At 46.1% G+C, this 11,931-nt stretch overlaps 1 protein-coding gene across 13 annotated transcripts in view; it reads left to right on the forward strand.

Moving 5' to 3' along the window:
• The window catches only part of GGTA1 (glycoprotein alpha-galactosyltransferase 1 (inactive)), a 65,578-nt gene extending 54,526 nt beyond the window's left edge, over nucleotides 1-11,052 (forward strand). For all 13 annotated transcript variants that reach the window (XM_067743443.1, XM_067743441.1, XM_067743442.1 and 10 more), the window contains 2 exons: nucleotides 4,016-4,153; nucleotides 8,471-11,052. In XM_067743443.1, coding sequence (XP_067599544.1) covers nucleotides 4,016-4,153; nucleotides 8,471-9,164 — 832 coding nt within the window. In that variant the 3' untranslated portion in view covers nucleotides 9,165-11,052. The remainder of the gene's footprint in view (nucleotides 1-4,015; nucleotides 4,154-8,470) is intronic.
• Nucleotides 11,053-11,931: the final 879 nt, after the last annotated feature.

An 11,931-nucleotide genomic window follows, 5' to 3' on the forward strand; every position in this document is an offset into this window, starting at 1 on the left:
TCTCTCCACTCTCCCCCACGCACGGCTCAGTTTCTCCTCAAACAACAGGCGAGCAGATATTTAAAGAATATTGATTTGTAGTGACACCGAATCTAAGCCTTCTCAGGAACTAAAGTATATTTCTTGCATAACTGAATGAAAGATGAACAATTGAATTAACAAATATATTTATAGAAATGTAGCCTCTTCTGTAAACTGTCTGAAACATCTTAAGTATATTGTGTATGCATTTTTACATCAATATCACTTACTCTCTGTATCATCACATCCTCTTAATTTTCCTCCTGCTTCTCCCATCTCCCTTCTCAGTCTCCTTAATTGGAGCCTCTCCCTCTTCCCAGCCATCAAATATTAGTTTCTGGAGGTTGAGTCCAGTATCCTCATCTCTTTTCTTTATACCATCTTCCAATGTGCTCTCACCCATTTCCATGGCATTAGACGCCGTCCATGGGGGAATGACACCCACATTTATATCTTTAGTCCAGAGGTTTTCCCTGATCCCCTGCTTGTGTCTGACTGCCTACTTGACACCTCTGTGTGTCTCACGTGACCCAGATGGAGTTCTTGATTCTGCCCCACCCTCATTCTTCTCATTCCCCATCTCAAGCCAGAGTCCAGGAGACCTCTCTGATTCCTCCTTCAGCCTTTCCTTCATCCATCCCACAGTCTAATTCATTTACATGTTCTGTTAACTCTTCCCCCCCAATTTTTCCCACATCATCTCCTTCTCGCCCTCCCACAGCCACCACCCTTGTTCATGTCACCATCAGCTCTTGTCTACGTGCTGCTGCCTGGAAGGAGTCCAGTAAATAACACGTTGTATGCATTCCACACCTGTTTTGAACTGCTGCATGATTCATAGAACTTTAACACTTCCTCTTCCCCATCCTTGGGGACCACAATGTACCCATAAATAAGTACACAGAATGTAAAAGCTACCAATTACCTAGCTAGGTGTGTGTTTGGGTTATGGAGGCCCTTTTATCTTGTGGGAAACCTTTAGCCTGTGCTGGTGGAACCCCACAAGCTGAAGTAACACAGTGGGTGCCCTGCTTGGAAGGAAGGCATTTGGGCAGTTTCCCATCTTTCCTGGTACTTCTTCCTCCTTTTAGAGCCCCATCTTGGTAACCTTGGACATCTTTTGCTCTTACACATGTGTGGTTTGCCTGCTGTCACTTGTCTTTTTTTTTTTTTTTTCAGGGTGGGGTGGGGTGGGGTCTGAGCAGAGGTTCATCCAGGAAGCTGATCTCGATCATCTTCCCACCCCATCTTCCTCCCCACAGCCTGCGTGTTCAGCCTGTCATCTGGCTTCCTAGTCAGGGTCGCTGACACGTTGGAATTGCCAGTGGAATTTAATAATTAACAGCTGGGAAATAGAACATTTTAATTTTTAATGAAATGTTAATTTTAATATTACTGCTTTTTTTGGTTTTTTTTCCTTCTCAAAGGACTCTTCCCAGCCAAGTAAGCAAACTGGACACTGGTGTCCTGGCTCAGTCTTTCTAGAAGGTGTAGACTGAGTGGTCGTGCAGTGGAGGAGCATGTGGTAGGCCACCTGTCAGGACTGTGAGACTCTCAGGGGTAGGACAGGTCTCATTCCTCCGATCTCCGTGCTCAGCTCTGGGCCTGGCACAGAGCAGAGACTTAGCAGATGTGCGTGGTGGGGCTGAGGGCCCTGCTCTGGCCCCTCCTGTTGATTCGATGGCGAAAGCTGTGGTTCCTTCTCCTTCTCGCCTACCCCTGCTTTCTTTATTTGTGAAACGGGTGAGGACAGCACCCGCTCTAGAAGGTAGCTGTGAGGATTCAATGAGAGAATGAAAGTCAAGGACAGCCCCTGTACCCAGAAGTATTAAATAAGAATACCGTCCTTTCCTCCTTTTTCTCTTCCTTTTCTTAAATATAATATTACCGGCTTGCCAAATGTTCAGCTCACGCGTGGCTGCATGGCTTAGCTGATGGGCTGGGACAGAACTGCTAAGAGATCCTTGACAGGCAATGGATGAGGTGACAATGCATGGAAGGGTTTACGTTCAGAAACATAGGTTATAGAATGGTAAGCCGTGTGTGTGTGTGTGTGTGTGTGTGTGTGTGTGTGTGTGTTGGTTTGAAATCCAGTCATTCAACAAAGCTGGGAGTTTTATGTGACTAAAAGCATCACATAAGCTTCTAAAAACAAAACAAAAAAACCTCATCATTTCTCATTCTGCACTGATAAAAAATGCTGAAGTAGTAAGTTGAGTGGAAATGACTGACAAACCTGTGTTTTAACCCCATTTCATCAGCCTAGCAAATAAATATGCAATATAAGAAGCAATATAGTGGTTCAGAGCACAGACTACAGAGTCAGGTTATCTGGATTCAAATCCCGCTTGGCTTCTTACTAGCTGTGTGACCTCAGACAAGTTATTTAACTGCTCCGTGCTGCAGTTTCCTCATTGATAAAATGGGACTCAACATAGCACCTGCCTCTGAAGGGTGAAGCCCTTGGTGCTGTGCCTGGTTCCATAGGAAGTGTCCAGTGTGTGTTAGTTACATCATTAGCTGTTTGGCCTTGGACATGTTAACAAGCCTTTCTGAGCCTTGGTTTTCTTATCTGTACAATGAACATAATACATGGCAGGGCTTTTGCAGGGACTACATGAGAAAGTGTATGTGAAAGTGTCTCACAGGTTGGTGCAGAGTCCAAAATAGCTTCTTTCATGGTGGAAGGAAACCAAGAGCAGCTCTCCCTGTGCAGCCATGCAGCCATGCAGCTGTCTTGCCTGGGGTGGGAGGGCAGAGCTGGGGTGGGGTTTGGGACCCCAGGCAAGATGGGGAGGGCCGCGAGAGCAGCCTGGCAGTGTCCCTCCCCGTCTCTGGAGGAGATTCACTGTGTGGGGAAGAAGGAAGCAGCCCTGAAGCAGGGCACAGGGCAGGGGTGGGAGGGCTGAGTCAGCTCCAGAACAGGAGTGCAGAGCTTGGGGACAGAGGGACAGGAGGCATGAGTGAGACGCTACTGGGAGTTGGGGTTAGCAGGGCGTGACCCAGCCTTGCCCAGCCTCACTGGAAAAACTCAGCTTCGTCCATGGGGGTTGAGTCTACATGACTGTGTTTTAGTTTCTACTTTCCCACAGGCAAGCACAGTCACTTCCAGAGCAAATGGGGGTCAGAGCTGAGTCTCCGCCATCCCACTCCCATCCCCCCACCCGCCTCGGGCTGGGCCCCAGCTGCTACTCAGCCTTTCTGCATTTACTCTTCACAGTTTGGTGTTTTGTCGTTGCTCTTACGTTGTTTCCTGTGTTTGTGTTGGCTCTGCCAAGTCCCTTTCAAGTGTTCTGAGTGCAGAGAACATCCTCCCCTCCCACCTCCCCCAGCTTTGTGCCTTTAGTAAAGAGGCCACGTGGTCTGAGAGAGGTCGGAGCAAGAACCCCAGCCTGCAGGGTCCCTTCTTTCCTGGGTGACTGTCTCCTTGTTTGTCAAATGAACGATAAACACCAGAACCCCCTTAGTCTGGGGCCCTTTTTGCCCTATAACCAGGTTCCAACCCAGGGATCCCCTTCTAGCAAAATGCAAATTGAAACAGCGGCTTCTTCCTCTTTCAGCTCTCGTGGCACTCTCTGGTCCCCCTGCATCAAGCACTAGGGCTTTCTCAGGGTCAGAGGGCACCCACAGGGATGAAGAACACCCAGAGATGCCACTGGAAGCTTAGGAAGGGGCTGGGGAGACCGCAGGAGAGATTTAGAAGGAAGACGAGGACAAGGAAAGCAGGAAGGCGGGGGGACAGAGGGTTTGAGTTGTACAGGTAAGATCCCCACAGGCTCCCCCAACGCAGCCCTCAGAGACACCTGGGCCAGGGTCTCCTGTCCCTCACCCAGAAGATGATGCAAATGTCATACCACCAGCCGACTGTTTGAGGTTAAACTGTAGTCGGGATTCAAGGACAGTCACCATAAGCCGTGGCTGACCCGTTTTCCCTCAGACCGTCTCTGCCCTACCTTAAAACCATCCTGATTCATGGACTCTGTTTTGTCACCAGTAAACGCCCAGAGGTTGTGACCATGACCGGATGGAAGGCGCCGGTGGTGTGGGAAGGCACCTACAGCAGAGCTATCCTAGAAAATTATTATGCCAAACAGAAAATTACCGTGGGCTTGACGGTTTTTGCTGTCGGAAGGTAGGTGTTGCCAATAAAACTGACTTTACTTTTTTTTGTTCCACTGTCAGAAGGTTGGCGAGGGGTCCCCTGGGCGTACGGAGGCTGTCTGTGACGTGTATGAATTGTTAGACAGGAGAATGGAGTAATAGGACCATTTCAGGCTCATTTCTGCTGAGGCCCCAAAAGGCTGAGAACAAGACAGTGATCGGGGAGTCGACAACTTCCCACCTCATTGAGGGCCTCGGGTGCAGGTAAGAATGTCTGCTGCACCCACTGAGCCCGGAGTCTACAGCACGCCCACAGCCGCCTCTGCCCTGACCTCCACAGCTCTCTGGAAATTCCAAAAATGCCAGCTGTTAGACAGCCCGAATGGGCGTCATTGTTTCTCCTACGCTCTCAAGACCCCGGACCAAGGATCAGGGAGAGAAGTGACCTACATGCGGTGGTTTCCCACATCAGCATGGCTGACCACTCCTCCATGGGTTCCTGGGCTGCTTCCTGCCCCATTCATCCTGGAGGCTTTGGCCCCAGGAGATTTGGCTGGTCAGAACTTCCTCTTCCAGAGGTTGGATAGGTTCCTGTTTCAGCTTCCATTTCCTTGTTTAGAACATTGCTCCCCAAACTGCAATCATTCCTACTTAAAAGTAGTAGCTGTAATCTTAGTTTAAAATACAATATAACCCATTTTGTTCTTTTGGGTTATATTGAATTTTTTTTTTTTTCCAAAACAAAATTAAAAGTTCACTTTTCCTATTAGCCTCCTCCCTCCCCCCGCACCCCCCGCCCCGTCATGGGCCTTCCCAACTGTACCTTTTCCAAAAGCCACATGGAAAGTTGACCTCTCGCCTGTACAAAGAGGGGTGAAGGCCCAGGATGATCTGAGTGAAGATCTGAGTGTTCTCCCGAGACCTCCGACCCAGAGCCCAGAAGCCATTGCCATCATCATACTGATCAAGTCCTAATATCACTAAATGTGCTGATCCCAGGGGCCTAGGCGGCATCTCTAATTGAGAAGGGTGACTGGAGTTTTGACATTTTTACTAGAAGAATCTGTACTGTTATGAGGCGGGAGCAGATGCTCAGCTCGCCTTATCCTTTGGTACGAGAGGGGACAAGCCAGCCACACTGATGACTGATTTAATCCTGATGTTTCCAAAAAGAACAGAACGTTGCCGGCGGCTCCACAATGGTTTCTGCCATCTCCTTGCAGCTTCTCAGAACTAAACTGTAAATGACATATCCTGGTGAAATCCATGTGCTCTCCGCTCGGGGGCATGAGAGGACTGTTTGTACTCAGCAGCAATAAATCCTCCCAAGAGTGGATTTGGGCTTTTAGGAGGTACGATGTTTGGTTTGTTTTCAAATAACAATGCACAGAGCCAACCGCAGTGCTTTAATCTCTAAACAATGTTAAACCTCACAAAGGCCCCCTCCCTTCCCCTGGGATTGTCTCCCAGGCTTCAGGGTGCAATAGATTGTTCTTAAAGTTCCAGAGTATGGAAGAATTTCCTGGCCACCAGCCCTAGAGCCATGTTGAAGTCCCTCTTAATATTGCTCCGATATATTCTCTCCGTTTAAAAAATCAATAGTGTCAACGCTGGGGTTTCCAGAGACCAGTATTAAAAGCACAGTTTATTTTTGTAGTAACAAAAGGGAATCCAAGCAGCAACCAAAAAGCAAAAAGAGGTGCCGCTTATTATTACTCACAAAACACCATAATTGGCCGTTAGTGTGATCAGCAAATTACACTTACTCCACCTTCACTGAGCATGAGTCTGGGGGTGGCATGAGTTGTGTTAAGCAAGCCAACCACTCCTTCTTCCCCTTCTCTATCATCCCCATGGCTTCACAAGATAGCGTGTAGCTTGGCTTACAGAAGACACGAACATGATGTTCTGTTTTGTTTTGTTTTAATTTATTTATTTAATTTTATTTTTGGCTGCGCTGGGTCTTCGGTGCTGCGTGAGGCCTTCCTCTAGTTGTGTCGAGCGGGGGCTACTCTTTGTTGTGCGCAGGCTTCTCATTGCGGTGGCTTCTCGTTGCGGAGCACGGGCTCTAGGGGCACGGGCTTCAGTAGTTGTGGCGCACAGGCTCAGTAGTTGTGGCGCACGGGCTTAGTTGCCCCACGGCATGTGGGATCTTCCCAGACCAGGGATCAAACCGGTGTCTCCTGCATTGGCAGGTGGATTCTCAACCACTGCACCACCAGGGAAGTCCCAAACATGATGTTTTTTGAATGAATAAGTAAATAGCTAAAATACCACTGCACATCTATTAGAATGACCCAAATCCAAACTACTGACAACACCAACTGCTGGCGAAAATGTGGAGCAAGAGGTACTCACACTGCTGGTGGGATGCAAAATGGTGCAGCCGCTTTGGAAGACGGTCTGGCAGATTCTTACAAAACTAAACATGCTTTTATCATACGGTCCGGCAACTGCACTCCTTGGTGTTTACCCAAAAAAGTTGAAACTTTATGTCCACACAGAAACTTGCATACAGATGTTTATAGCAGCTTTATTCATAATTGCCAAAACTTGGAAGTAACTAAGATGTCCTTTAGTAGGTGAATGGATCAATACACTATGGCACATCCAGATGGTGGAATATTATCAGTGCAAGAAAAAAAAAACTATCAAGGCTTGAGAAGACATGGAGGAACCTTAAATGCACATTACTAAGTAAAAGAAACCAATCTGAAAAGACTACATACTGTACGATTTCAACTATGTGACATTCTGGAAAAGGCAAAACTATGGAGAAAGTAAAAAGATCAGTAGTTACCAGGGGTTGGAGTAGGGAAATGGATGAATAGGCATAACACAGAATTTTTAGGGCAGTGAAAATACTCTGTATAATACCATACATAATGAAAGATACCTGTCGTTATATATTCGTCCAAACCCATAGAATGTAAACGGTGGACTTAGCCTGATAACGATGTGTCAATGTGGGTTCATCGACTGCAATGCATGTGCCACCCTGGTGCTGGATGTTGATATTGGGGAAGCTGTGGGAGGGACAGGGGAGCGGGGGGGCATATGGGAACTCTCTGCAATTTCAGCTCAATTTTGCTGTCAGCCTAAACATGCTCTAAAAAATAAAATCTATTTTTAAAAAAGGAAATGAGATAGTTAAAATAAGGTTAAATCAGAGCTTGTTTGCTCTGGTATTGGGATGGGTCTTATAATGGCAGTATCTGGTTAATGGATTGGTGTTTGGGGTGGCCAGAGGGAAATTCACAGGGCGAATGTGTAATATGGAAGGATATCCATGTCCCATAACCCATTCTCTGGTTCCCAGAGAAGGATAAGAGAGTGGCGATGGTTAGACTTAATGCATCCCCAAATGACCCAAGGGTCACGTCACTCTTGCATCTGGTAGGGCAATAGCAACATTGGAGTATAGGTTGGGGTTTTCAAGGGAGGCCTGAGAACTAGTGCCCCCTGATGTTGATTGAAGGGTACATACCTGCAGTTATCAGATGAATAAGTTCTGGGGATCTAACATACAGCATGGTGATTATCGTTAATAATGTTGTATTATAGACTTGAAAACTGTTCAGAGAATAAATCTCAAATCTTCTTGCCACAAAAAAGAAATGATAATTCTGTGATGTGATGAAGGTGTTAACTGATGCTACAGTGGTAATCATTCTGTAATACGTGTGCACCAAATCAGCACTTGGCACACGTTAAACTTACACAATGATACATGTCAGTTATATCTCAATAAAGCAGGAACAAAAAAGAACTAGTACCCCCTCTGCCTGCCCAGAGTCTGAATCAACTGATAAATAAGACAAGGGGCTAAGTAAGGCAGGTGGTAGTGAATATCACCTTCATTACAGTTAAAGCCGATACTGCAGAATGTGGCTTGTATCTGAAGGCCCTGGGCCTCCTAACGTTGAACCACAGAATTAGAAAGACTTGGGCATCCAGGCACCTACAGCACAAGAAACTGCAAGCCTCTGGTTGTGGGAGCAGGGCCTATACCACTAAGCTACCAGTACAAGGCCCAGAGCAGTTGAGAACACATGTTCTTTCCACCTGGCCGGCTTCCAAGAGTGAGAGAGGAGGGGGCGGGGCTGGGCATGCCCAGTCACCCTTCTAGAATCATCAGTCAGGTAAGTCACTCCACCTCCCCAAAGTTGAGTGACTGAATGGTGGAGAGTGGCCAGGAACGTCCCTCTGTGTGAAAGCACTTGTCTCGGATGGGGGGAAAAATAATTCCTTTCCTAAACTGCAAAATACAGACAAGATGATGAGAATAGAATGTCGCCTCCTGCAGAAATCCTAGAGGTTACATTTATCCCATTCTTCTTTGTTTCAGATACATTGAGCATTACTTGGAGGAGTTCTTAACATCTGCTAATAAGTTCTTCATGGTTGGCCACAGAGTCATATTTTACATCATGGTGGATGATGTCTCCAGGATGCCTTTGGTAGAGCTGGGTCCTCTGCGTTCCTTCAAAGTGTTTGAGATCAGGCCTGAGAAGAGGTGGCAGGACATCAGCATGATGCGCATGAAGACCATCGGGGAGCACATTGTGGCCCACATCCAGCATGAGGTCGACTTCCTCTTCTGCATGGACGTGGACCAGGTCTTCCAAGACACCTTTGGGCTGGAGACCCTGGGCCAGTCGGTGGCTCAGCTGCAGGCCTGGTGGTACAAGGCAGATCCTGACGAGTTCACCTACGAGAGGCGGAAAGAGTCCGCAGCATACATTCCGTTCGGCCAGGGGGATTTTTATTACCATGCGGCCGTTTTTGGGGGAACACCCACTCAGGTCCTAAACATCACCCAGGAGTGCTTCAGGGGAATCCTCCAGGACAAGAAAAATGACATAGAAGCCGAGTGGCATGATGAAAGCCATCTAAACAAGTATTTCCTTCTCAACAAACCCACTAAAATCTTATCCCCAGAATACTGCTGGGATTATCATATAGGCCTGCCTTCAGATATTAAGCTTGTCAAGATATCTTGGCAGACAAAAGAATATAATTTGGTTAGAAATAACGTCTGACTTTAAATTGTGCCGGTAGGTTTCTGAATTTGAGAGAGTATTATTCTGGCTACTTCTTCGGAAAAGTAACACTTAATTTTAACTTAAAAAAAAAAATACTAACAAAACACCAACACAGCAAGTACGTATTATTCCTCCTTGCAACTTCAAGCCTTGTAATATGGGAGAATGAACCTATGGTAATCAGATGTAAATTCCTAGTGATTTCTTATCTTTTCTGGGTTGGGGGGATACACTATCAGCTAAACAAAAAAAAAAAAAAAAAGAAGAAAATTGTCATGGGCAAAGAAAAAGCCAGAAACACTCTACATGCGTCAGTTGACCTACCAGAGAAAAGTATGCATAGGGAAATGTTTGGCAACAAGATACAACTGTGAGCGGTTGTCCTCTTGATTTCAGTGTCTTCCTGTCTCTGCTGAGTCTAAAGCAACAGAGTTGCTTTGCAAACAGGAGAACTCTTAGTAGGACACAGTTAACCTTGGCAACCCTCAAGTGGTTTCAACAGCAGAGTACTTCAGGCCATTTGTAGTCCACGTCCTTTTCTTATCAGGACGTTGTTTGGCTTCCATGCAAAGACTGGTCAAGACTCCCAGTGGATATCAGTGACGAAGGTTGGGAGTCACAGGGAATCGGATGAGCCAGTGGGTGCTCAGCATGAAATGAAAACAAGCCTCAAAGTAAGTTTGCCATGAAATAGCAAAGAGAGAGTAGAGAGACGGGGCTGATCGCTGTGGGGGCAATGCCACCTCTGAGGGGAACAGGGCATGGGGTTGGCACATAAATACAGCAGCATGGATCCAGGCACTGAATGGGAGGCAATGTGGGTGGTCTCCAGTCTCCTCAACCGTTATGACACCAAGAGAAGTGTTGTCTTAGAAGATGCTTCTTGTTTTGGCCAAGTCATATTGGGTCTACCGTGCTCTGGACCTTGAGTCTTCAAATCCTTGGCCAGAGGAAGCGGGTGGTGTCAGAGCAGACAAAGACCTGCAGGGGACTGAAGAGGCTTGCAAGGGGCTACGCTTCCCAGACCTGGGCTTCATTTCAGGACAGTCAGTCATCAGCAAATCCTGCCACCACCTGTTCTAACCCTCAGCCCATCATGCCCCAACTTGGAGGGCTGACATCAAGGAACCTCTTGTTTTCCCCTGCCCCACCTGCACTACTGAAGTGTAACAACCAGATGTGTATAATAAAACAGTTCATTGATTTTATATCAAAAGTAGAGGGGATGGCAATGGGAGACCCAGTCTTCGTGACTGAACAGCTTAACCTTCAATTCCTTTCTCTAAGAGAAGCTATGAAATCTTACATATTATTTAAAGTTAAGCAATTCAACGTAAAGGAAGTTAGGAGGCAACATTTACACATGCAGGCACGTTTATATTTGCTTGTGTTCCAGTTTAGGTCACTGGTTTCCATTTTCAAGCAATTTACTTGAAGAGCCATTGCACTGGCCTGATGTTCAGCACCATGGGCTTCTTTGATAAAATCAAACCTCCATTTTCGCTGTTTCACTGTGCCTCCTAGTCTTCAATTCTTGCCAAGAATTTTCACAACCCAGCAGAACAAAACAAGACCAACAAAAGTCCTGAAGAAGTGCCCTTGTAAAAGACAAAGGAGATTGCAGGTCAGTTAGGACTCTTGCTTCTCTATAACTCAAGTTTTCTGGGGTCCATTCTGGAGTAGGGAGAGTTCATGGTTTAAGTCCCAAAGCAAAGAAATGACCTATCCTCAGATTAAAGGACTGATGTTTCCTTTTGAAGGAATCTTGATTTTTTATAATTCACTTAAGTTCCAAATGGACAAACTCAAGATGTTATTGATAGTTCAGTATTAAAAAAATAAATAAAATTCCTGATTTACAATTGAATAAATTATTTTCTCAGTATATTCTGGTCCAGTCATGGAGTGTGCATTTTCTCCCAGAGATGTTCAGAATTGTCAATTGCAGAATTTTAAATACTTAGATTCCAAATAGTCCTTGTGTCCTTCTAAGAATTTGTCCACTGTTACAAAGATAGAAAGACATGGTTGAGATTCCCTCACTTTTGTAACAATGAATGCTTATAAAGAGCTTCCCAAAGTGATACGCTGAAGTAATTAAGTGCCAGTAGAATGAGGCTTGCCCCTGAAGGTCTGGGTGGGGCACAAGGGCAGAGGGAGAAAACAATGCCATAACCATATCTGGTGGTTACTAGTCCTGACCTCTGGGGAATATATCTGGCCAAGGGAGCCCTGGGAGAGACTTGCTGAATTTCCAGCAAGACTGGGTGGGTGTATTTATAATACATACAAAAATTGAAGTGGAGCAGCCTGATGTAGTGTGGTGCATGGGATATGCAACAGGGCATGATTCCCTCATAGTAGAGAATTATTCCCATTTTGTAGATGTGCAAAGTGAGGTTCAGAAAGGTTAAGCCACCCAGCTGGGAAGCAACTGAGCTGAAGCTCACACCAGAGAAGCTGATGAGGGTAAATGTGTTGACGCCATGCATATGGAGGGCCATGTTTCCTAGCAAGGAGAATGCTGCTTTATAGAAGAATCTGATAAAGGGGAATTTTTGCCATAAGAAGTAATATTTTAAAAGCTAGGTATGCTCCTAGGCCCGTACCACTTCCCACTTTTTCTGCACAAAACCTGCCCCAAGTGCATTAAATTAGTTAAAATGGATCATGTAAAAATAAATAAAAGACTGCGGTCATTCTCAACTTTACGTTGTGCCTGCAAGGGCCGCTATAAGCCCAGTGGGCACTCATAAGCTGTTAT

Source organism: Pseudorca crassidens, chromosome 7, assembly GCF_039906515.1.
Source record: "Pseudorca crassidens isolate mPseCra1 chromosome 7, mPseCra1.hap1, whole genome shotgun sequence".
Classification (NCBI taxonomy): Eukaryota; Metazoa; Chordata; class Mammalia; order Artiodactyla; family Delphinidae; genus Pseudorca; species Pseudorca crassidens.